This window comes from Zalophus californianus, chromosome 1 (assembly GCF_009762305.2).
Source record: "Zalophus californianus isolate mZalCal1 chromosome 1, mZalCal1.pri.v2, whole genome shotgun sequence".
NCBI classification, from domain to species: Eukaryota; Metazoa; Chordata; class Mammalia; order Carnivora; family Otariidae; genus Zalophus; species Zalophus californianus.
In genome coordinates, this window is record NC_045595.1 from 9,394,817 (window position 1) to 9,421,576 (window position 26,760).

General features: G+C 48.0%; 1 protein-coding gene across 11 annotated transcripts in view; it reads right to left on the bottom strand.

Moving 5' to 3' along the window:
* CACNA1A (calcium voltage-gated channel subunit alpha1 A) overlaps positions 1-26,760 on the bottom strand; it is a 210,364-nt gene that overhangs the window by 109,360 nt on the left and 74,244 nt on the right. For all 11 annotated transcript variants that reach the window (XM_027586362.2, XM_027586361.2, XM_027586359.2 and 8 more), the window contains exons 4-6: positions 7,488-7,579; positions 4,854-5,006; positions 200-393 (exon numbers count right to left, since the gene is read on the bottom strand). In XM_027586362.2, the coding sequence (XP_027442163.1) occupies positions 200-393; positions 4,854-5,006; positions 7,488-7,579 (439 nt within the window). The remainder of the gene's footprint in view (positions 1-199; positions 394-4,853; positions 5,007-7,487; positions 7,580-26,760) is intronic.

Here is a 26,760-nt window from a genome sequence, read left to right on the forward strand (position 1 = left end):
TATTTAAACACTTGCACAGTGAAAATTTATGCAGCATCTGTGTGCCCTCTAGATTTCCATGCCTCATGGCCTCCTCTACCTGAAGTTCTGATGCCTCCCGCCCCCCACCCCCACCTTGCCGGCTCAGAGTCCCTCCAGTGCAGCCTCAGGAATTGGCTGGTCCAGGAGAACCACCTCTCCCCGAACTTGCATCACTTACGTTGTAGAGGAGGTCAGTCCACCCTTCCATGGTGATGCACTGGAAAACTGTCAGCACTGCAAACAGGATGTTGTCGAACTGAGTGATCCCATTGTTGGGCCCTTCCCAGTAGGGCTGACATTTGGTCCCATTGGGGCAGGTGCGGGCGGGTTCCTCTGTCCCACACGGAGCCGGAGACTCACCCTGAATGTCATCTATGAAAGGGAAGGGGAGAAAAGTCAGGGGAAGGGACTAGGAAAACCATCTCTGAGAAATAGGGGCTGTAAAGATTCAATACTGTTGGAAAAAAATGACTATTGGAATGAATTTATCAGTCTTTTTTTTTTTTAAGTTTGGCTTTGTTGATCTGTTCATTGTTTTCTGTTTTATTAATTTCTTCTCCAAGCTTTATTACTTTTCCTGAGCATTTCCTAAACTTTTGAGATGGATTCACTTTCTTTTAAGGCTATAAATTGCCATTTGCATGCAGCTTTAGCTGTATCTCACAAAATTTGTCATGCATTATTATCATTATTGTTCAAGTACAATATTTGGCAATTTCCATTATTATTTCTTCTTTGACCCATGGATAACCAAGATGTATTTAAAAAAGAATTTGCCAGATATTTACAAAAATGGAATAGTATAGGGGTGCCTGGGTGGCTCAGTCGGTGGAGTGTCCGACTCTTGATTTCAGCTCAGGTCATGATTTCAGGGTTGTGGGATCAAGCCCAGCGTCAGGCTCTGTGCTCAGTGTGGAGTCTACTTGTCCCCTCCCTCTGCTTCCACCCCTGCGCTCTCTCTCTAAAATAAATAAAATCTTAAAAGAAATAGAATAGCATAACGAATTCCCATGTACCTATCACCAATTGCAACGCTTATCAACTCAGGGCTAATTTTTTCATCAGTATCCCCTCCCTACACTTTGCCCTGCACTAGGGTATTTTTAAAAGCAAATCTCAGATACCCTATCATTTCATCCACAAATAAGAAGCATGCCTCTTAATTTCTAAACACTTTCAGAGTTATCCCTTTGTTACCAATTTCCAGCTTGATTACACTGTGGTCAGAGGATATGTTTTGTGTAATTCGGTCCTTTAAAATCTGTTGAGGTGTGCTTTATGTACCCTAATATAGAGGGTTTGGGTGAATATGTCATGCACATTGTGAGATGGTTGGGTGCGGTGTTCTCCAGACTTCCATTAGGACAAATATGTGAATCATGTGATGCTGTATTTCTGCAGCCTGATTTTTCTTTTCTTTTTTTTCTTTTTTCCTCTCCTCTTCTCTCCCCTTTTTCCTCCCTCCCTTTTTTTGTTTTCTTTCTTTTTTCTTCTTTCTTTCTTTCTTTCTTTCTTTCTTTCTTTCTTTCTTTCTTTCTTTCTTTCTTTCTTTCTTTCTCTCTCTCTTCCTTCCTTCCTTTTCTTCTTCCTTCCTTTTCTTCTTTCCTTCCTTCCTTCCTTCCTTCCTTCCTTCCTTCCTTCCTTCCTTCCTTCCTTCCTTCCTTCCTTCCTTCCTTCCTTCCTTCTTCTTTCTTATGTACTGGGCTCAGGGAGCTGTTCTGGGGGCGAGGGGGGCCAGTACACACAGTACTTACCCTTAGGCACAGGAGCTAAGTTTTTTCCCCAAACAGCAAGAGACAGATTGTAAAAATGCCACAAGGAAAGAGACACACGCCAACAGATGCCCCGTTGGCAACCAGACAGCTTCCTGGTGAAGGTGGGCTGGGTGCCAAAGGTGGAGTCTGAATTCCAAGGTGTTGATGGGGAGACCCCGGGAACACATGGAATCAGGGGAGCACAGAATGACCCAGGGTTGTCCCCACTGGACAAGAGCAGTGTATACGAGAGGACCCTATTCAGTGAGTCACACTTCTGAAGGTTTTCAGAGAGCAACACTGTCCGTCAAGAAAACAAACAGCCAAGTGTGCAAACTCAAGCTCTCCACAAAACAAAAATATCTCTCAATGTATGTGCTATGGGCACAAATTCCCAACCCCCACTCAGCATGCAGCAGAGAGAAATAAACCAGCACAGAAGGCGTGAATCTTGTTGGCCTTTGAAGCTTCAGTTAAATAGAAACTGTAGGTCATGCAAAGTGACACCCGCCACTCTCTGAAGTGACACCTACTGCTCAAGAAACAATGACCACATTGGCCACTAGTTTAAGCATCTGGAAATGCCTTACTCATTCACGCTGGATTTGGTACAGGGGGCTATTATTTAACAAATACAGTTTAGAAGGCAAAGTCTTTTAAACATAAGGCTCAGAGCAGGGGAAAGAAAATGCATGGACTTCTATAAGGAACGAGAACCACTGTTTGTTGGGAAGGTCACCTCTGTCCAGAACCTTCTCCGTCTCCACCCTGTGACCAAGTCTGGCTCAGTTCCCACCCTGCTACAGCCCCCCCGCGTCAGCCAGTGAACACTGGTCCCTCCTTTTCCTCAGGGCTACAAGAGCTCCCCAGTGTTCCTCCATATTTGGTGGGGAGATAAAAGCACATGTCAGCCTTCATTGCTACGAACTGGTTGCAGATGAGGAGTCTTATCACTTCAAAAGATTTTGGAGGCTCTTGGAAAGCAGAACGCCTTCCACTTTACCTTTGCATTTCTCTGAGTGTTTGGCACGGTTCTGGGCACGCGGGAACCAGGTTCCCAAGGATAAAGGAATGCAGCTGAAAACCTGTCTCTCCTCAGCAGTTTGGCCCAGTGGTTCTCTTGATTTCAAACCCCCCTCAACCCTCCGCCCCCCCATCACGAAACACTCTGAGGGCTGCTTCTAGAAAAGCAACCGTCCAGAGAGTCTGAGGAATTTGGTTATAAATACATTTTAAAATTAACCTGCTGCCTGGGTGTCTGTATATATGTCTCTTACTCACACGCCTTATATTTTTAATCACAAGCTTTTCAGTCATCCTCCTAAAATGAGGCTTTCTTAACCCCCCAGCTGCCCCCCTACATCTGCCCCCTCACAACCCCACTCAGACCCAAGCCAGTTGTGTGTCTGCTTAGCTAGAAAGAAAAAAAAAAACCCTCAATAAAACCCCCAAACGTAGGCTCCAGGAGTCCTGGTTTCTCTGCTCTGGGCTGACTTTTCTGAGGGGCCCTCTCCTGTACCTCTCCCTCCTGCACTTCCGCCCGGGTGACGAGGCCAGGCGCAGAAATAGCTTTCTGCCTCAATTAACACCTTCTTCATCGGGGAAAGAAATAATTAGGACATCCCATATTGAGCAAACTTCACAAGCCCAGGAGAGAAGGAGTCAGGAGGAGCAAGAGAAAAGGAGGAAGAAAAAGGACATCTTGAATAAATGTTCCCTCCTGAGTTTTCCTTTCCTCTGGGGTACTCTGGGGCCAGGGCTCCACCATGTGGGGGTCATCGGGCAGAGATGGTGGGTGGGAAGCCATTCCCGGGCAGAATCTTCTTCCCAGCGAGACAGGCCTAAAACCCCTTTCATTTCTCACAGGCGTTCCCCTTCAGCTTCACCATCCACTCTAGGTCCATCCCTTGAATTCATGGTTCCCTTGTCCCATGATTAGTGCTGCCAGCCAGCCCGGGTGCACCAAGATGGCCGGTGGTCCCAATACTGACATACAGGCTTCTGTCCTTATCCTGTTCCATTTGGTTCTTGGGCTCCAGAGAGCAGAGGAGCTTGGGGAGCAGGAGATTTAACAGAAAACGTATCTGGAAGCTGCCGGGTCCCCCACACGTGTGGACAGTGGTGGACACTGCCCTGCCACACTGCTGATTCAGAGCTGAGTCCCACCAGTGAGCCTCTTGCCTTCCTGGCTTTTCTCTGCCTGTCCCCCCACCCATTTCTTGACCCAGCCACTGAGGAGTTGCCACTGGCACAGGACCCTGCTTGCCCTAGGTTCTGACTGTTGGCATCATGCCTCCCAGCTGGGTGTCTTCAAGGCACATTCTGGGGGAGGCCAGGAGGACCACCCTCTCTATTCCTTTTCTCCAGGTAATGGGGACTGCCCCCCCCAAAGCAATCAGACCCCCTCCTTCCTAACCAGGCTGCCCCCTTTCTTCCTGCTTGAGAACACAGCATGGGATGTGGTCCCCGCAAGGTTACGAGGCGGAAGAGGCTGGCACCCTGTCCATATCCTGTGGTTTGCCAGGCCACCCCCCACACCCACCTGAAAACACCTTTCGTGCCTGCTCCAGCCCAGCGTGCAGGTCAGCCAGCCATGCCGGGGCATTGATGCCCACCCAGGGACAGTCCTTATCAGTGTCAGACAGAAGTTGGTGGATAACACCCTGGTTCCCTTGCCCCCTGACTGGGATGGCTCTGAGGAGCTGAGGACTGAGCCCCAGCTGCTCACAATGGTAGCCTACTTGATAACACTACACCCCTTTACTAGATGTCTTCCTTCCCTATCTCATGTCCCCACTCCCCTGCTGGCACTTCCTGGGATCACTTCCCAAATGAACCACTTACTCCTGGGACAGCTTTCGGGGGACCCCAATGCAAGGCACTAGAACAACCAAGACCCCAAAGGCTACCTCACCCCCGGCTTTGCCTGCAGCGCTTTGGAAGGAAGTTCTCCCAGCTGCCAGGAGAAAGAAGCAAAGCCCTGCATATCCCTTCCAGGAGTTTGTCCCCAGGGGAGGAAGGTTGAAAAAAAAAAAAAAAACAACAAAAACAAAAACACATCATGCTGCTTGGACCTACCTGTCCCCTCTTCAAAGCAGGTGGTATGAAATTTTCCCATATAAAATTCTAACCCTATGATTGCAAAAATAAGGATTGCAAAAAATAGGAGGAGGCCGATCTGCAGCAGGGGGATCATTGCCTTCATGATCGACTTCAGGACGACTTGTAAACCTGAGAAGACACAGAGAGAGCCCCCATGGCTCTGTGAGCAAGCACCCCAAACCCTAGAAACCCAGAGTACACGCGAGGCTGGGGGTGGGGCAATGATGAGGGACCACACTGGCTGGTCGTCATAAAGTGGGAGCAAGCCCTCCTTATATTTTAAGACACTTCTTATTTTAAAATATTTTTAAAGTATTTGACATATGCTCTCATTTGATTATGTTTTAGGCAAGGAAGGAGTGGAAATCGATTGCTTTCTAAGCCATATTCCTGGGTGTTGCAAAGCTTTTACCCAGAGCGGGGTGTCTTTTCTTTTCCTAATTTTTCCCACCAAGAGGGGGCGTCTTTTCCTAATTCATGCAGAGGCACCAGCTAGGCTAGCTGCACCTCTGCACGGGGAAGGCAGTCAATGTCCCAGTTCCAGTCCTGAGAAACCAGACAGGATTTCATTGGCTTCTAACACAACCCATGAAGTGGGCGCCCGTGTAAAATTATCCCCATTTTGCAGAGCTGGGAAGCAAGTCTGAGAGAGGTGATTCATCCGAGGGCGTCAGAAATAACAGAGCCGGGACTTAAACCCAGGTCTGAGTGATGTCAAATGGTATGTTTGTAGCCATTGTGCTACCAGGAAAGTGTATGGTTAAAATTAGGGTTCAAACAAAAAGCCTAAGGCCTTGCTTCTTGATTAGAAGAACTTCACACGGCTCATGATTAGCACCTCCTGACGGGTGGAACCCACAGGGACCCGCAACGTAAGGGTGATGCTAATGGAGGTGGTGTGGCGAAGTGGTTAAGGCTCTGGATGCTGGTTGCGGCTAGTGCCCAGGTCGGGTATCCTCCGTCTCTGCTGTGCCCCACTTCCAGCTGCTGCGGGTGTTGGCTGCTAATAGCTCCCAGCTGCCCCTCCTCTTTATACAACTGCCCTTGGTTATCAAGAGCTGCCTTACCTGAGCAGCCATTGTCTTCTTGACATTCCCCAACCCCCGTCCCCAATAAGTGACCAGAGAAGGATGAAAGGCCAGCAGTCTCTCTGTCTCAGGTTCGAGGATAACTCTGGTGCTACTCACACTCCAGAGCTCCCCACGGGATCAGGCTGAGACTACATCCTTGTTCGGCATCTTTCCCCATCCCATCCTGCTGCCCTCATTCTCTCTCTCCTGATGGCATTCCCCAGATAAAGCAGGGCCACCTAGGCACCTAGCTAAGTCTGCATCGAGGGGACCCGACCTAGTCATCTACTTACTAGCAATGTGACCTTCAGCAAGTCAGGTCACCATTCTGAATCTTGGTTTCTTCATCTGTAAATGGGAACTGGAATAGCACCTCCCTCTCAGGATTAAATGAGAGAGTACATATCTGGCAAAGTACCATCAGAGGTGGTGAAACCTTTGTTAGTATTAGCTTGGGGATGACCCTTAATGCAATGCTGGCAGCTCCTGGAATCCTATGAACACCTAAGCAGAAGTGCCTTCTTTCTACCAAAAGACCCTGCTGGTGGTCATCTGGGAGATCTCATTCTTTAAATCCGGGATGGCAATGAACCTGACAAACGAAGCCAATGAGATGTAAAATGGAACTGATAATAGAACCCACATCACAGGCTTGTTGTGAGGACAAATGAATTTTTAAAATGGCAAATACTTAGAACAGTGCCTGGCACATAGTAGGTGCTTTTAAAATTAGCAGTAGTAGTACTAACTGAGGCAGTGGGACAGAAGAAGGTCAGCCCTGTTTTGTTTTGGCTTTTGGCAGCCCAACCTGCATCTGACCCTGAATATGGTAGCTGCGCCTAAAGGGTGGGGCAGAAGCACTGTTGGAGGAGGAGAAAGCAAGCAGATGGGACGAGTATGGGCTCTGGAGCTCATCACTGTCAAGTTGTCGGAGCTCAGGTGCAGAATTTAACCTGTCTGAGCCTCAGCCTTTTCATTTGTAAAATGGGTTCATTGGGTCATTGGGAGGACAAACTAAGATAATGCACGTGAAGTTTTCTCTACAGTGTCCAGTATGCAGCAGGTGCTCAATAGATGGTCACAGTCACTGCCACCAGTGTTACTGGCCAGGCTCGGGGTCACACTTGCTAACACCTAGTCCCGTCATTCTCAGCCACATGACCCTGCTCAAATTATTTAGCCGCTCTGAGCCTCAGTTTCCACATCTGTAAAATGGAGATTATCAGCATTCTCTCCCAACATCACAGAGTCATGAGTACTGACTGAGATGTATCAGCATGGCTCCTGATAGACAGCAGGTGCTCAACAAACAGGTGCTGTGGTTATAGGTGAGGCTCCTGGCTTGCTTCCAGAAGCTCATGGAGACCTGCTACCAGGTTCCTGGGGGTCCCTGGGGAGCTTCCCCCCAAGAGAAGGCTGCCTTGGCACAAGCTGGGAAGCAAGCACTCAGGGGCCACTTCTGAGATGTTCTGCGGAGGGGAAACTGAGGACTCCCGGGACCCCTGAGCAGACCCCTTGCCAGGGTCGGAAACTCACGCACTTGGGATTCCAGACACCAGCTTGAGCGGCCTCAGCACTCGAACTGCCCTCAGCGTCCGTAGGTCAAACTCCGTCCCAACTGTTGCCAAGATGCTGGAAGAAAGAAGCCAGAGTGGAAAACAGAGGGTGGGTTTCAGGGTCAGATGGGAGTGGGATTTGATGTCATTTATCGGCTAGGTGACCACAGGTGGGTGACTTTACTTCGCTGGCCTCAGTTTCATCTTCCGTGTTAACCGTACCTGCCTTATAGGATAAAAGGTGATTTATAACGACCCCAACAAGGTGTGTGGTTGATGGTGGTAATAAACACTGGATTGAGAGGAATAGAAGCGTCCCGTTGCACATGGTCAGGGTGACGTTCAATATATTTCACAATGCACAATCGGAACGAATCGTGGGGAGGCCCAGGGGTCCCGGGGAGGCGCCAGAGAGAATGGCAGACCTTTCGGGGCTCAACACCCTTTACCAACTGGCAGGAAAGTGGTTCAGTATTAGGAGCCCAGCCTGCATGGGGTTCAAATCCCAGTTCTGCCATTTCCCAGCTGGGTGACTTTGGACAAGCCAGGACACCTCTCTGTGCCTCAGTTTCCTCTTTTATAGAACAGGGATAATGATAGTACTGACAATGCCTCAAAGAGATGTGGGGATTAAATGGACTGATACATGTGCTGTGGTCAGCATGGTGCCTAGCACACAGGAAGTGTGCTAAGCCACTCAGAAATAAATGAAAAGGAAAAAAAAAAAAAAAAACCACAGGAAACCAAACCAAACAATCAGTGCGGCTCTGCTGGTGTGCAGCTGAGGGAGCATGAGGAGGCCTCATGGCTGGCTGGAGCCAAGCCAGCCAGGGTGACAGCAGGAGGAGGTGAGGGCAGAGTGGTGACGGGCAGATCGTGCAGGGCCCTGTGGGCCATGGTGTGGAGTCTGGTTCCTTCTCCAAATGACATGGGATCCATGGAGGGTTCTGAGCACTGGAGGGATGGGACATGACACGTATTATAAGAAGGCCCCCTAAGGGGTAAGGCCAGAGGCTGAGAGATGGCGGGGGAAGGGGCCACTGCACTTCCAGGTGAGGCTTGGCGGGTCTGGGTCAGGCTGCGCTGGACACAGGGGTAGCACTGAGATGAACTTGACCCCACCCTCAGGTGACCTCACAAGTGGGTGAGGTTCAAGGATGAGTCCCTGTGGCCCCAGGCTGCGGAAGAATGAGGAGGACCTGAATACAGACAGGAGGGCTGGGGACAGCATCACCATGGAGCCCAAGTACGAGGAGGTAGCACAGCACAAAATCTCAAATCTAGAGTTAAACCCTGGTCCTGCATTTTCTCATTGTGTGGCCTTTGTCCTAACCTGTTCAAACCTCAGAAGTGCAGATAATCTGACCTCCCCCTGGCCCAGTGCAATCCTAAACGGTACCTAAGATGTACTATTTTTCACCCTCCATCCTGGAAGGATGAGAAAGAATTAGGAGGGGTTGGGACGGCGGCGGGGGGGGGAGGGGAGTTGGTGGTGCAGGGAAGGCTTCTGTGGCCAAGAAAGCACCACAGAGACGGAAGCTTCGTTCAGGATATTGGTGGGGAGAAATGGGTGGGCTGGTGTTGGAGGCTGTGAACTGGAGGCTGAGGAGGTGGGCCTTATCCTGTGGACAGTGGGAGTCATGTAAGGTTTCAGAGCAGGGGAGGGATGTGATTAGGGTTGGCGTGGTGAAGACAAGGCTGACAGCTGACAGGACAGATGGGCAGTGATGGAGGCAGAGCGAGGAGGGAGCGGTGAGAGCAGGCCAGCGTAATGAGGGCTGGAACTAGGACAAAGGCAGTGGGAGTACAAAGGAGGCCCCAATTTAAATATAGCTGCCATTGATTGCTGGGCATTGGGGAGCTTGCCTGGGCTCATCAAATCCTCCCTGCATCCCAGCAGTCAGCAGGATGAGTCCCATTTTCCAGAGGAAACTAGAGCCTGGAGAAGTTACTAATGCATGGAGGTTCACACCACTGAGCAAGAACTCAAAGCCAGGACCCCAGTTCTCCACCTCACATGGCTCGTTGGATGGGGTGGGGATCATGGTGGGAAAGGCAGATAGGAAGAATGGCTTTCTGGTTCTGAATTAGCCACTAAGCAATGGCCATTCATTTATTCAATGAGGGTTTATTGAGCACCTACTATAGGTGTCCGAGGACACTGCCATGCACAAAGAGACAATGGGAAACATATGATAGGTCAGATGGTGGGAAATGCTATGGAGAACAATATGGCGCCACCAGGGTTTCCCATGGAAAGATTGAGCGTGGTGGGATGGGAGCGAAAGGAATCAAAGATGCCTGCAGGGTTTTGGCCTGAGCTGCTTGAAGGAGGGAGTCACTGTAAACTGAGACAGGAAAGGGGTAGGTTTGGAGGAAGATCAAGACTGGGCTGTGGACACGTTGAGTTTGAGATGCCAGTTTTCTGTAACTCCCTTGTTAAAACCTTCCATTGGCTTCCATCAGGCTTAGAATAAAGTCCAAACTCTATCATGACCACAAGATTCCCACTGACTGCCCTGTCCCACCACATATTGGCCACTCTGATCTTCTGTTCCTCCAAGGAAAAGCTCCTTCCCAACATGGGAATGTTATATTGGCTGTTTCTTCTACTGCAAATGCTCGTCCCCTCAACTCTCTCCCTCTTTGCCTTGCTGGCCCTCTTCAAATCCTTCAGAGCTCACATTTTGCCTTCTCAGGGAGGATCTCACTGGCCCTTCTAGCTAAGGAGATCCTTCACTCTCCAGAATTATATTGCTTATTAAGTGGTATTTATTATTCACCTCTTCTTCTAGAATGTGAGCACCATGAAGACAAAGATTTTTTTTTTTTGTAGTACCTCTAGCACCTTTTATGGCCTAGCAGGTACTCAATAAAAATCTGGTAAGTGAGAAAAGAGTAGTGGAAAAACACCTTATGGTAGACCAGATATCCTAGGGTAGATAGGTCAAGTGAAAAAAGCCAAGGGCCTCCAGTGGAATGTTGGGGAAGAGCAACATTTTAAGAGACAAGGTGTTGAGGAAGGAGCTTGGTGGAGAAGAGGAAGTCACGGAGCTGGGAGGAGACCTGGCAGAGAGGGTCATTCCTGGGGGTCAAGTTCAAAAGTGTTTTGAGAAAGGCGAGGCCACTGGTCTCCAGAGTAGCCCACAAATGAGTCAGGTGCAAAGGATGAGCAGCATCGGGTCACAGGGAAGTCTTGCTGTGGCTGACGGCTGTAGAGAACAAGAGAAGACGAACAAGAAACAAGAGACCGGATATGAGAAAGGAGGATTTTCAGGGTGGGAGTCACTAAATATGTTTACATGTCCAGAGAGAGAGGTCGATAATGTATCCCTTTGCCTTTAGAGCTCAGCTGCCCGATATGGTAACCACTAGCCACACACAGCTATTTAAGTATACCCTTAATTTAATTTAAGTTAAATCAGACGTTTAGTTCCTCAGTCGCATTAGTTGCACTTACATGTAGCTGTTTAGATATATAATTAAATTAAATTAAATTAGACATTCAGTCCCTCAGTTGCATTAGACGTATTTCAAGTGCTCCATAGCCACATGTGGACAGTTGATTTCCATCATTTTATAAAGTTCCACTGGATGGCACTGCTCTTGCATGTCCACCCCACAGGGGCAGGAATTCTCATGTTTTGTTCACAGCTGTATCCCTGGTACCTAAAACTGTGCCTGGCATACTGTAGGTGCTCAATAAATGCTTGTTGAATAAATAATAAGGAAGTGAGACATAGGAAAGCCTAGCAATAACCAATAGAGTATATTCTAGAAGAGATGGAAGGCTGGGTAGGAGACAGGACTTGCCTTAAACTAGGAAAAGAATCAAGGAAGACAATCCTACCCCCTCCCTTGCCAGTGGAGTCCGTCTTCACCAAAGAGTCAGAAAATGCCCCATAGTCTGTTTTCCCCAGGATTCCTTTCGATAGGAGCACTGGTCACATGACTGGGTCATGTGCCTAACAGGACCTGAGTGAAAGCCTGCTGGGAGCTTCTAGGGAAGAGTTTCCCTCCCCCAAGAAGAATAACATGGCAGGAGACAACCCCTCCTCTTCTTTGGCCCGACAAAGACTTTTGTGTAGACATGTTGGAGCAAGGTGGCCATCTTGGGACCATGAGTGGTAATGGTTACCAGGAAAGTCCTTACACTGGAGACAAAAGAGTGGAAAGATGGGAAGGATCCTTGGGCACATCACTAAGCTGTGGAGCCAATCCTGAAACCAACCACCCGGCCTCCAGACTTCTTGTAATGTGGATAACAAATATCCTTTCTAGTGGATAAGAACCAGGCAGCTTAGGTTCAAATCCCCATCCCTCCAATCACTAGCTGTGTGACCCTCAGTTTCCTGAACAGTAAAATAGTGATGACAATCTTACTTATTACCCCGATAGGTGTGGGGGTTTATGCAAAATGCTTGGAACTGTGCTTGGAATTTAGTAAGTCCTCCATAAATGTTTGCTTTTTTCTTCACCATCATCATTTTTATTCTTGTGTTACTTGTGGCCAAGTTACACCAGAACCCACTGATAAAGGCAAGTTGTTGAGTTTTTCCCTTTGTCAGGTTGTATGCTTGTTGCTTTATATACTGAGATCCCATTTTATGCCCCCGTATCTTTACCAGGTGAGTGTTCTACTCTCATTTCATTGACAGGGAAACTGAGACCCAGGGGGTGAGCTACTTGTCCACAGTCACACAGCTAATGTGTGGTGCCTGGCTCCTGGGTCTGGCTGTGCCCCCTCCACCATGCGGCCCCGGTTAACTCCACCACCCCACTTACCCTCTCCCTGGACTTTAGCCAAGCTCATTCCTCCACTAACCTGAGTATAGAAAGGAGCTAGATTTTTCTCTGGTGGCTGGAAGTCAGGATGTCAATAAATATTTGTGGAGGAGCAACTACTATGTGCCAGGTGGGTAAGGAGGGAAACATGTGCAAAGGCCCTGGAGCTGGAGAGACCTCATGGTAAAAGGTGAGGTTACTGGCTGAGAAGGAGGGGCAGAGGACAGGAGAATGACAAGGAGGTGTCAGTACAGTCAGAAAGCAGGAGAGAGAATGGGGGCTGCTCTGGACCCCCGACCTCAGGTTAGAAGAAGCACCTGCCAAAATTGACAGGGTCAAATCTTCCTGAGATGGGTACTTAGAAACATAACTGCTTCTCATGCAGTCTATATTCTTGCCATTCATAGATTGTGTAAATCCTCTTCAAGTTTATTTTTATATCACTTGGCTTTTACCTCCTCTTGGGAAAAGTATTTCTAAAATTCCTTTTAAAAAATCTTCAAACTGGGAGAGTCAAGTCAATTGCTTTCCTCAGTTCATGGCATCTTTCCACCTTTGGTCTGTGCAATGCTCCTCTCCGTTTGTTCATTCATTCATTCATTCATTCATTCCCTCTTATCCCCAAACCCTACTTTCGTTCGTCTCCCCTGAGAGACAACCAATATAATGTTTAATTTGGTCTTATTGGAGTGCATTCTTGCAAAACATGTGCTTTATTTTGAGTGCTTATATTTTTAACTTACATTGACGGCACGAAGTTAAAGCATATTCTGTTGTTTCCTGTTTTCACCCAGAACCATGTTTTTAAGCCCTATCCTGGGTGGTCTATTGGATGTGCTATCTGGAGCTTTCACTGGGCCTGGGGCTCTCCATAGGTGTATCTGCCACATCCCCGTTCTCCAGGGATGGACCCCAGGCAGCCTCCAGCTCCCCCTCCACAGATGGTGCTGTAGTGAACATCCTAGTACCACCCCTACAGACCCGGCAAAAATCTCCCTGGGGTGGGTGCCTGGGAGCATAACTGCTGGTGAGTCTGACTTAACCCAACTTAGCACAGCTGATGACCTTCCACATGGACCCCCCAGGCCACACCCCCAGGAGTCGGGCAGGAGCTTCCTCTGTCCCCACATTCTGCTGACCCTTGGCTTATCCATGGTGCTGATTCTTCCCACTACAAGAGGCATACAGAAACACTCGCTGTTTTAATTTTCATTTTTCTGATTACAAATGATTTTGAGCACCACGTCATATACTGATTAGCTTTTCAGACTTCTCTTCCCTAATCTCCCTGATCACAGTTTTTGCCTGTTTTCCTATTGGGGTTGTGTGTTATTCTTGTTGACTTGCAGACATTGCCTTGTATAGTCTTAAATCAGTGCTGCCCAGTATGGCAGCCATTGGCCACATGTGGCTATGGCCACTGGAAATGTGGCTGGTGGGTGTGAGGAGCTGAATTTACATTGTATTTACTTTTAATTCATTTACATTGAAAACAGTCGCATGTGGCTAAGGGGTAACATAATAGATAGCAGTAAAATATTAATCTCTGGTCAGTTATTTTTCCACCATCCCAGGCACTATTTACAAATCCTACTTTAGTTCTTCCCATGCACTATTCTACAGGATTTATAAATATTACAAATATCAACTTGTTTATAACTCCTAACAACCCCGCAGGTAGATACTATTCTTTCCATTTTACTGATGAGGAAACGGAGGCACAGAGAGGTTGAATGAATTGCCTGTGGATTCATAGGAAATGGGACAGGAAGATTGGGATGCGGGCAGTCTGGTTCCTGTCCCCATGATATTTTTATTCAAACAGAACATTAGTTTTCATCTAATCCATTATTAGTAGTATTATTTTGCCTTAGAGTTTATGCTTTTAAAATCCTGTTTAAGAAGTCTTTCCCCTACTCTGGGCCACACAGATATTCTCCTGTGTTTTCTCCTATGAAGGGGAAGTTCTTTTTTTTTTTTTAAGATTTTATTTATTTATTTGACAGAGAGAGACACAGTGAGAGAGGGAACACAAGCAGGGGGCGTGGGGAAGCGAGAAGCAGGCTTCCCGCCAAGCTGGGAGCCCGATGTGGGGCTCGATCCCAGGACTCCGGGATCATGGCAGAAGCTTAACGACTGAGCCACCCAGGTGCCCCTGAAGGGGAAGTTCTGACCACTGACGCGAGGTCCTCTCAAGCATCTTAACCTCTGCACGGAGCCGTTCTTCCACTTTTAAAGTAGAGGATTACACAAAAGGACACGTTTCTATTTTGGGTGATTCCTGAAGCTCTCTTAAACCGCACTGTTTTCTTAAATAAAAAGCAGGAACACATGTAAAAACCCCAGAAGGAGAGAGGTAAGTGATTCTAGAAAAGATGGGCCCTCCAGAGGTGTGAGTTTGCTGGGGAGGAGAAGGGGATGGCGGCTGAGCCGAGACAAGTGGGTTCGGAGGATCGGCAGGTCGCTGGCCTGCTGAAGGGCACCGTCGCAATTGCTCGTTGATCGCAAGGCTGGAGGAGGCGGTAGAAGGGAAACCTGTCCCTGAAACACTGGAATGAGAGCGGGGAAGATAACGTGGTGACTCAAGGGGGCCAAGAGTCTTCCACATGGAGGGGATCTGTCCAAGTTTGCAAGCAAAGTGTACCAAGTCAGTGCGGAAGGAGAGCCTGAAGGTCCAAATGAGACATCTGATGGAGTAAAGCTCTCGAGGAAATGGACAAGTATGTCTTCAATTTAATTCCCAGACATTTACCGAGCATCTCCTGAGGGAGAGGCACTCCCAGATCAAAATAAAAACAAAAGCTCAATTCTCGCCTGCAGCTGGTGGGAGCTGAGACCAGTCCCACCACTGCACAGAACTGTTAGGGCAGTTTCCCACCAGAGCTAAACGGACTCCTCCCGATGACCCAGAAACCCCAGTCCTGGGGACACCTCCCGACAAAGACAAGCATGAGAGCGTCAACAGTTCTCCATAATAGCTGCAAAGTGCAGAGCACCCAAATGCCTATCACCCGTGCAGCACACGCAACCATGACATTGAACTTTGTGTGGCTCTGGCAACAACACGGGTGGATCTCACACACACAACGGTAAGGGAAGGAAGCCAACAAGAGTGTGCCATGTGATCCCGTGTATTTACAATTCAAAAACAAGCAGGACTAATCCATGCTGTCCTATGTCAGGGTGACTGGTGACTGGAGGGGAATGAGAGGGTTTCTGGAGGTTGGGGATATTCTGTTGCTTGATTTGGGTCCTGGTTACATGAGTGTGTTCAGTTTTGGAAAATCACTCAAGCTGTACCTGTAATGTGTGCTTTTCTGTGTGTATGTTCTACTTCACTATAAAGTTGAAAAAGCAGAATCAGAAGGAAGGTAACATTTACAGAGGCTTGCTGGGGGCCAGGCAGCATGCATTGTTTTAATCAATCCCGTGACGACCCTATGAAGTGGGGCCTGTCATTCCTTCAACTTTCCAGATCGGAGAGGTTGAGTCACTGCTTCAAGACCACACATCTGGTACATGGCTAAACTGGGTTTTGGTCCCACCTCCCATGCATTTCTAATTACTCTGCAACACTCCCCAGGCTTGGAAAAGTAAAGGCCATGGATTTCTCTAAGAAAGAGGAGAAGGGGAAAAAAAAGATGATGATCCTGAGGAAATAGAAAGGAAGGGAGTTCATGAAAGTTGGCAAGATCTCAAGGAATCAGGGGAAGATTGGAACCAGATGTGGGGTGAATTTAATAAGGCAGTGACTAAAGATGAAGACATGTTGAGGGATATTGAAGAGGAAAGAAAGGAACGCTTCTCACTGGTTCTCTCCAGACCACTCTGACCTCAGTAATCATTTCCCAACACGGCAACAGCTAACACCTTATATAGTACTACTTCTCCATAGCCCCATTCATGGGCATCGTGATCATGGCAGGTGGGCTGACACCCATTTTGATGATGAGCAAACTGAGGTTCTAAGAGGCCAAGAGCCTTGTCTGAGATCATACACCACTAAGTGTCAGAGCTGACCTTGAACTGAAGCTTTCTGACTCTGCCTCATGGGGTAAGCCTCTAGCGCAGCAAGCAGCTCACTCAGCCTCCCTGCTTCTCCTTCTGCTCCTTTATTCAGAGAGAACCTCCTCCCCACAGATCCACAGCTTTGCCTGCCTTCAGAACTGCCTCCTTCACTGTCCAGCCTCACCCCTGACTTCTTTCTCTTCCATCCCATAACCTGCAGGGGCTCAGGGTACATCGGAGACTTGCCATGATGGTGGGAATGTTTTATTCTGAGCTGTCCAATATGGCAGCCAACAGCCACGTGTGGCTAGTGAGCACTTAAAATGTGGCTGAGCAACTGAATTTTTCATTTGAGCTCATTTTAATTGATTTACATTTATATTTTATACCATAGCTATGTATGGCTAGTGACTACTGTGCCGTACTGTGCAGCTTTGGAGCTACTTTACAGAGTAGATTACATAAACAAGCGTACGCAGTCAGTCACACACTGGTACATGCTTATTATTCCGTTTGCCCCCCACATCCATTCTCCAGCTTGCACTGTGCCCTGTAAGGCTGACGCTATGTGGACTACATCTCCCAGAATGCTTTGCTCTGGTTCCTGGTTGGGTTTAGCCAATGGGAGGCACCAGCAGAAGGTGAAGGAGAGAGGTTGGAATATTGCTTCCACCCTCTCCCTGGTTCTGAGCCTAGTCCTTCCTGTGTGGCCCTGCCTTGGCTGGGTTCCAAAAGCGCTGGGATAGCAATGGCTTCCCTCATGGGATCTCAACATTCCTTACTTGGTTCCTTTACCTGCCTCCACCTCTTTAAGGAGTTTCTTCATGACCACTCTTCATTTGAAACCATCTGGTGGGTGAATTCTGTTTCCTGTGGAGACCTTGACCAATAAAATGTGGGAAGAATGGATGATCCATGAAGACTGCCCATCTGATTGTTCTGAAATCCCCCAATTTCTGAGACAAAGGTTTCTGGAGAAGCAAGACTTGAATCTAGGTCTCCTAACCTCAAGGGGCAGGGATACTCTGTTGCCTTTTCCAAATAAGTCTTCAAGTTGGGGGAAAGACATTTCATCAGGTTCTTGCTTCACCCCACTGCAAAGCAAGAGCAATTCCCCACCATAGGAAGCCCAAGAAACAGAGGAAGTAGAAGATAGGAATGTCTGAAAGCTGTCCTAAGGTAGGACTTGTCAGGGGAAGATCCAGGAAGATGTGGAGCTCAGGTCCCATTGTTCTTAGTCTCTCTTCTTCCCAGGCACTCAGCTGGACTGCATAGCCCAGCCTTGCTGGTAGACGTGGTTCCGTGACTAAGTTCTGGCCAGTGAAAGGAGAGTAGAAGCCATGTGGATTACTTCTAGGCCTGGTCCAGAAACATGTCCTGGGTGTCCGCCTCCATTCTTTTCCCTTCTGTGGCTTCATGCCAAGGAGCACAGAGACCTTGGAAACCCCGTGTTGAAGATGAGGAGCCACAACATGGAAGGAGCCTGGGTTTCTTCCTCCCTGCTTGGAGGAGAGCTGCCCACTGTTTACAAATATGTATTTTGGACTTTGTGTGTGTGCAAGAACTAACTTCTATTGTGTTTGAGCTCTTATACATCTTGGGAGTTCTTTGTGACAGCAGCAAGCGCTTATCCAATACACGTATTAGTATCTTAACTTATCTAATACACAGTGACTAATACACCATGCAGCTAAAATGTCAGCCCCATGAGGCCACAGATCTGTTTCTTGTTCCCTGCTGGACCCTTAGTACATGGTAGGCCTCAATAAGTAAGTATTTGTTGACTGAGCTGTCAGCTTCAGTTTTTTTCAGCTGAGTGGAAGGCAGAAGAGTAGAGCAGATGTGAACTCTGGCTCTCAGGTGGGAAGGGGCTGGGTTTATATCCTAACCAATTATTTACTAACTGTCTACTTTGGGCAAATTCCCAAGCCTTAGTTTCCTCATAGGGAGGAGAGAGAATTATATAAAAGCTTTTTGTCTTTGTGGACAGTGGGAGGATTCAATGTGACCATTCATGAAAAGTGCTGAGCACACCGCCTGATGCATAGTAAGCCCTCAGGAGGTAGTGGTCACGATGATTTGGACATTTCTTGTTCTCTGGGCAAACCAAACTCTGAAACTGTCACTCCTATCAGGTCTGACAAATTTCAGGCCCTGAGGTACGGGTGGGGGAGGGGAGAGGCAGGGCTTGAGCCTGGGATTATAGCCAAAGACCAACTCAGGAAATGCTATTCCACTCCCATGATCCTTCTGCTGTCCCAGGAGGGCTCGAGACTCCGTTTCTTATCCTGACCTCAGACTAACTCTGTGGGAATTAGACCCGCTGCTTCAGGGCTTGGAGAAGCTGCCTCTAGATCAGGGGGCCCCACTGGGGACCCAGAACCTGGAGAACCTGGAGGAGTCCTCGGGACTAATGGAGGAAATGAGCCATAGTTTAATTCAGGGCATCCTACATTTCGGGGGTATTCTTCTTATTACAACCAGCCTGGAGGTATGGGTGATTGGACACATGCCTTAGGCTGATCAGATTTTTCTCCCCCATTAATTAAAATGTGAATCACAGCTGAGTCACTGAAGAAAGAAAATGGTCAATGAACAATTCTGACTTCCTCCCTCCTTCCTTGCTCAGAGAGATGAGTCAGCAGAAGTCCGGATCCAAAAGTGAGAAGGGAAAAAAGTAGAAGAGATGCAGGGCTTGGGGGAAGGAGGAGCAGAGCGGACCTGAATCACTTCATTCTTTGTCTCAGCAGAAAACAAGTCCTCAAGTTCCCGTTCCAAGGCATCGGCCAAACCCCCTACTGAGCACGCCCTATTTCTTGTTTTACACGGACTCACGGCACCCTGAGTTCTACCCGAGCCCCAGCAATCTCCTTCCTTCCTTCCTTCAGGCAAAGGCAGGTTCCTCATCATGCCAGAACACACCGCAAGTCTCCATCCTTCTGCTTCATTTTTCCCACAAAGCCCCAAGCTCCCCTGTGAATTCACACACCATGATCATGTTTCCCAAGCTAATGGAAGAGTGGGGACCATGTTGCCTCTGGTCAATGGGGAAGGGCCAGCGAGAGCAAATGGAAGATTCCAGAAGTGGGGGCCTGTCAGGATCAGGGTGGCTATGGCTGAATCCTGGCTCTGCGCAGCCCTGGGAGAGTTAGTCTGTCTTTCTGAGCCTCAGTTTCCTCCTCCATGAAATGGGGATAGTAAAAGCACCTACTCACAGTGTGGTGAACATGAAGTAAGTACCCACTGCAAATTAGCAGCGATAATATTCATCACAAAAACGTAGTCCAGGAATTCCTGCCTTACCTCTAAGGTCACAGGATGCACAGCACCTGAAGCACACACTCAAGCAGGGATGTGTTGTGTGTGCACATGTGATAAATTTCCTCTGCAAAACAGCCCAATAGCACATAACATCCCACACTTCACTTTTGACTTCTGCATCATGAATCTTCAGGAGGATTATTTTTATTTTCAAATTCTCAAGGGGTTTCACCAATCACCCCTGTCTTGATCCTTTGATATTCAAACCATTCTCTTTTACAGAGCTTGTGGAGTCTTTGTCCTTGTCAATTTTTAACCATCCATGATGGATGAACACCATCTAGATCCTGTCTGTATATGTCTTGGGGTGTGATTTCACAGTTTGTCACTACTGACTTTATGAAACCCTACTTTTTTTTTTTACAAGATTGGCAATTTCAAAGTCAGTCTGCCTTGAACTTGCACTACATTGCAGGATAATATTTAATGATCTAAAACAGCGGTTCTCAACCCGGGGTAATTTCATCTCCCAGGGGACATATGGAAATGTCTGGAGACATTTTTGATTATCATGACAGGGTAGGGGTGGTGCTACAAGCATGTAGTGGGTGGTGGCCAGGGATGCTGCTATGCATCCTACAATGCACAGAACACAAAGAATGATCTGGTCCCAAATGTCAAAAGTGCTGTGGCTGAGAAACTCTGATCTAGAACCTGATTAGGATGTGGACCCAGTGGGCCATGGTTGCCCTGGGGTGAGATATTTTGAGTCAGAACTTATTTTTACAAGTGGCCAATTTCTTAGTCACCAAAAAGTGGATTGTGTCTTTTGGGCCCTCAGCCTCCTTGTAACTATAATAAATTTATGCTAAGCTTGAGTCTCTGTAGCCAGACTGCCTGGATTCCAATTCCAACTCTGCCACTTCCTAGCTATGTGATCTTGGGCAAGTTATGTAATTATTCTGGGCTTCAGTTTTATCACCTGTAAGTGTGGCTAATAATAGTGCCCACTGAATTAGGTTGTTGCATGAAATGAGTTGATACGTGCAAATTACTTAGAACAGTGCCTGGTACATAGAGAGTTTGAGGGTGGGTGGCAAGGGGCCTGAATTCCTGGTACAAACATGGTACAAGCATGGAATGCTGAGTGAACATTCACATTCTCTTTCCATGGGGTGTCTGGGAAATGGCTGCCAGGTCAGAAACTACATCTCCTAGTCTCCCTTGCATCTAGGTGGGGCCATGTGACTAAATTCTGGCCAATGGTCAGAAGGGAGATTCATCACTTCCTGGCCAAGCCCACGAATATCTCTCACTCCACTCTCCTTTTCCACCAACCTGCTGGCTGGGAGCTGACTCTTAGAGCAACACTGGAAATTACATGTTGAAAAAGGCAGAGCCTCAATCACCCAGGATCCTTGAGTGACTGTGTGGAGCACAGCCATACTTTCTCACCTACCCCTCCACCCTATCCCAACCCTCACCAGCTGCACTCTAGAAGAAGTTTATTTTTCTTATTTTCTTAATCTGGAGGCTTTTGGTTTTATCTGTTATAGCAGCTGGTGTTAACTAACACAGTCTCTTTCCTCAGCATGGCTCTTGCTCTCCCTGCGAGCAAATATCATCATCTCCTCACCATCTGACCAGCTTCAAGATGACTCTGAATCCTTTATTTCATAGCTTCCCCACGATCTGGCAGATAGGCAGGGGAGAAAGCCCCTTCTCCCAATGAGGGTGGGGAAGGGGGTGGGTCCCCCAGGCGAGGATCTTAGTGAAGATCTGTGAGATGCAGGAACAAGAAGGAGCCCGAGGGACCTGGCTCCTTAGCCAAGTTTTGGATCTCAGGCCAATTAAAAGGGTGAGGGGGTGCCTGGGTGGCTCAGTTGGTTGAGTGTTTGACTCTTGGTTTTGGCTCGGGTCATGATCTCAGGGTCATGAGATTAAGCCCTGCATCAGGCTCTGTGCTCGGCATGGAGTCTGCTAAAGATTGATTCTCTCCTTCTCTCTGGGCACCTACCCCCACTTGCACAAGCACGTGCTCTCTCAATAAATAAATAAATAAATAAATAAATAAATAAATAAATAAGGGAATGAGTGAGACTTGCTCCACATTAAATTCAAACTCACATTCGTGCCTCCAAATGGTAGTAATATGTATAACACCTCAGTCTGCTCAAATGCTCAAATGTCACCTTCCCAGTAACACCTACTCTGACCACCCCATTGAATTCAGCATCCTGTACCCCCACCCAACACTGCCAATCTCCTTACCCAACTGTACCATTTTCCCATGGCACCCTTCACCTAACACCATTATTGTTTGTGACACCCACTCTGCTAGATCATAAGGTCACAAGTCTTCCCATCACCTAGAACAGTGCCTGGCACATAGTAGCTGCTCAGTAAATCAATGGATAGATAAACAGAGAGGGAGGGATTGATTTGAGTCAAGTGCTTGCTCTGTGCCCAGAAAGCCCTAAGAACTTTCTGTGTATAAACCCACCTGAGTACTCACAGCAGTTCAGCAAAGCGGAGACTATAATTACCCCCCTCTTTACAGATAAAACAGTAAGTTCAGAGAAGGCACTCAGGCGGGAAGTGGGAGAGCCAGGATTTGAACCCAGGCCATCTGTTCCTGGGTCTAGGTCTTCTGGAATTTGTTTTGTTCAAGCCCATATCATAAAGTCGACATATCCTGGACAAGCATAAGGGGATCCTAAAGCAAAGCTGTTCATTTAGCCTGAAAAATATACACTGTGTTGTACATGGTGTGTGAACATGGCCAGGCCCACAGAATTGTGACTGGTGACTGTTATAAGGGTGGGGAGGTACATGTGATCAATCCTGGTCCCTTCACTCACCGGCTGTGTGATCTTGGGGTGGGGGGGGGCTTAACTTAACCTCACTGTGACCCAGTCTTATCATCTACAAAATGGGTTGTTGGGAGGATGAAATATATTGATATTTGCAAAGTGCTCAGAGGCACACATATGCACACACACACACACACGGTAAGACTCAGAGTAAGTACTATATAAGTGTCTGTGAAAGAAATAATTATCACAGTTCCTGCCTAAAGCTCAGGAGAATGAGCAGGCCACCTGAGGGCAGAGCAGAGCCCTGCACCAGATCCAGGCTCACTGCCGCCTGCGGAAACATGTGTTGGGTTCTAAAGGGCTGGCAGCAGCCTTCCGATGACGCCTGCTAAATTTTTTTTTTTTTTTTACTGTTCAATACCTTTTAAATTTATTGATATTTTCATTTTACACGTGCAAACACAAACAAAACACTTAGGCTTATCTGTCTGTTTTAAGGAAATAGAGTTATCCATTCACTCTGATACCCAGATCTCATACGAGACTCAGAGAGTAAAGAGAAACTCTAAATCATTTTCAAGCAGGAATAGGACTTACTATGTGCCAGCCACTGTTTTAATGTTTAAAATATGATCATTTGACCCTTACATCAACCCTGAGAAAGTCAGGGATTAAATAACTTGCCCAGAGTTACCCATGTAGCTAGGGCCCATGATCTTAACTGTACAGTGTAAAATTCCAGTTTTCTATTAAGTAAAAAGGAAACCCTTGCCAGGTAAATCTAGGGAAGTTTATTGTACTCCTGCTAATTTTGAGGACAAGCTTCCGGTGCTGAAATGATGGCACCAGGCGTGTGCTCCCAGGCCTTCCATCAGGAAGACGTCCTCTCTCAAGGAAGCTGAAAGCGGGAAGGTGCCCAGCCTGCCTCAAACAGGACAGGAAATGGCCCAGAGCAAAGCAAAGGTGGTCAGGGGGAGAAAGCATGAGAGCTCTACCCTGCCCGTCCTCCACCTGCCTGGCACAAGAATCTAATGTTGGCTTCGATATCATGCAAGCCCAGTGATCTTTCCAATTTGCAAACCACGTGCAGCTCTAAAGTGCTTTCCAGAAATGGGCTAATGGTAGTACCCAGGGACAGGTCGCTGATGCTAAATGTGGCCACCCTGAGGGGACATGTGTGGAATTCCATTCGAGAAAACTGACGACATGGTAGGGCAGGGAGAGAGAGACCCTTAGTAGCAGTGATAATGATGGAGGTGATCTGAAGGCATTATTATTGCCATCATGAACAGTCCCTAATATTTATTGAACACTTACAAGGAGCGGGGCCCTCTTCTAGGAGCTTCACATGGATGACATCAGTTAATTCTCTTCGGAACTGTAGGAAGGAGGAGTATTATTATCCCCACTGAACAGATGAAGCAAATGAGGCCCAGAGAAGTTCAGGAGCTTGCCTCAAGTCACACAGCTTGCAAGAGAGGGAGCTGGAAACATAGCATCCTCACCATCCTCACTGTTATAATGATGTTCTGTGTATTTTACAACATTTGCAAGCCCCTGAGGCTGCTACCGGGCCCACTTTATAGATAAGGAAACTGAGGCAAAGAAGGGCTGGCTGACTTGGCCAAGGTCACACAGGCAGGAGGTAGCAGAGTCAGGATTCATCTGCACGGTCTTCCTCTCTCACTGCCCACACCAGCACCACTGGGCGGATATCTTCTACAAGATAGCTTTACAGAGCAGGGAAACAGACCCTTACATGAGTTCAGGACTGCTTCAGTTCAGGGTTTGAGCAGGACAAGAGGCTGATACACTCCATATCCACTGTCTGACCTCCAAGTGGGACCGCTCAACTTGGCCACATCCAGTCAGTCCCTTGATCTGTGTTGGGCAGAGAGGGTGGTAGACAACCCTGCATCTGGGCAGGGGGACCCCTTTATATACACCTGCATCCCGGCCATCACGGTGCAACCAGGGTAAACCTTCTAAATAAAGATCTGATCATATCCACCCCTTATCTGAATCCTTCCATGGCTCCCTTGTGCCTTTAGACTCAAGTCTCAACCCCTCAAAACATGGCCTGGTCCCCACTGACCCCCTGCAGATTCTTCTTTTGCTGCTCTCCTCTTCCAGCACGCAAGCACATGCACACACACACAGGCACGCAGGCACACACACACAGGCACGCAGGCACACACACACAGGCACGCAGGCACACACACACAGGCACGCAGGCACACACACACACTCCGCTCCGGTCACGTTCTGTTTTCTCTGCCTAAGTTCTCCATCCAGACGGCCTAATTTTCAATCTCGGCTCTGCCACTTGGGTGAGTCACTTAACTTCTCTGGGCCTCATTTTTCCCATCAGGAAAATATTTTGCTCACCTACGTTTTTCTAAATCCTAACCCCCAAATGTGATGGTATTTAGAGATGGGGCCTTTGGGAGGTGATTAGATTGGGGGGGGGGCGGGTAGAGAGACCCTAAGGGGACCCATCTGTGAAGCAGGATGAGGGCTCTCACCAGACACCGAATCTGCTAGTGCTTTGTTCCTGCACTTCCCAGTCTCCAGAACTGTGAAGAATACATTTCTGTTGTTTATAAGCCACCCTGTCTATGGTATTCTGTTACGGCAGCCTGAGTAGACTAAGACTAATGACCGTACTCTGCTGGCTTTGGGGAAGATAATGCAGACACACAGTACGCAATTCAGGAAAACATAGTGCATTTACTGTGGAAGGTAAGTTTTCTCTGTATAGCTAATGCCAAGTCTCTCAGAGTCGCCCTACAAAGGCAAACACAATGATTAGTTTCTCCTGCTGCTTCCATGCGGTGCTGAGGGTGTGTTCAACATCGCCCGCGTGATCAGACTGTACCTCTGTGCAGGGGCTATGAGGTCAGCTCCCTGATGAAGAACCAGTTTAACCAATGAGGTAACTTCCACAGATGGGAGCTGAGTTGGTCTAGTTTATGGACTGTTCTTGCCCTCCAAATGTAGTCTGTGTTCTTTTCGTCAGCTCCTGGGTTCTGAGGACCTTGTTGGTTTCAAAAGGTCAGACAGGAATTGGTCAAAGGCATACCAACTTGGCCTGGGGAGGGAGACACATGGTGAGGTGGCAGTCCCCAGGATGTCCTCGAGGGGCTGGAAAGAGGCCTGGTGAGCCCGGGTTGAGTGGTAGGATGAAGGGTAAAGAAGGGGTGGGAGGCACAGAAGAGGAACGAGGTGGATCGTGAGCTTTTTTAAAATGTATTTTTGTAACTCCGAGTTGAAAATAGGCACACCGACTTCATGCCGACAGTTCCGTCTCAGTGACGTATCCCTGCTAGTGGGGGCCTTTCCATTCAGCACGTCTCTGTGGCAACGGACCACTTCTCATTCACGCCATCTCCAGGGTTACCTTGCTTGGCTCATTCATGACTGTTGCCACGGAGACGGGCCCATTGATACAATCTTGATTCTTTGGAACTTTGCTTTTCCGAATGATAGCGCGTTGGCCTTGGGGTGCGGATGGTAGGGAGGGGTGAAGAGAGTTCTGGACAGAGTGGGGGTCGAAAGACTTAAAATCCAGCAAGAGGAAGATGAGGTGGTGGGAGACAGGGGAGAGGAAGAAATGAACATCACTCAGGGCTGACACTGGAGATGGCTGGTCTAACAGACCCATGTGTGCATGTGTGGCATCTCTGCTGGACTTGAAGTATGAATACAGCAGGTGCTCAGCCATGCCTTTGTTAGCAGCTGTATTACCAGAGCCAGCCTGATCCAGAGTACCCACCCCACAAATACTGAATGAACTAGACTTTGTTCAAGAAACTTCCTTGAGGGGCACCTGGGTGGCTCAGTAGGTTAAGCGTCCAACTCTTGATTTCAGCTCAGGTCATGATCTCAGGGTCTTGAGATTGGCCCCCATGTCGGGCTCTGCGCTGGGGGTGGAGCTTACTTAAGATTCTCTCTCTCCCTCTCCCTCTGTCCCTCCTCCCCCCCCAAATAAAGAAAAAAAAAAAAGAACCTTCCTTGATAAACTATAAGAAAACAGAAACATTAGAACAGAACTTCCATGGGCCCCCACCTTACACCTACTCCCCAGCCCCAGCACTTGTAACCATGCAGTGCCTTCCCTCGTGTGGCTCTAGATGACCTGTGTACCCTCCGCACCAAATGCCATCCCTTCCTGTCCACCGGAAGAGATCCCCCCTGCCAACCCTCTCTTTTCTGGCATCTCTGTGTCTCTCCTTCCTACTGGGTTATTCCCATCAGCATAAAATCTGCTGTCATATCTCCTTTCTTTGAAAAAGAAAACCCCTGAACTCCACTTTTCCCACCAGCTAACATCCCATCTCTCCCCCTCTCCCCTTCATAGCAAAACTCTTTAGGAGAACCATGAGTA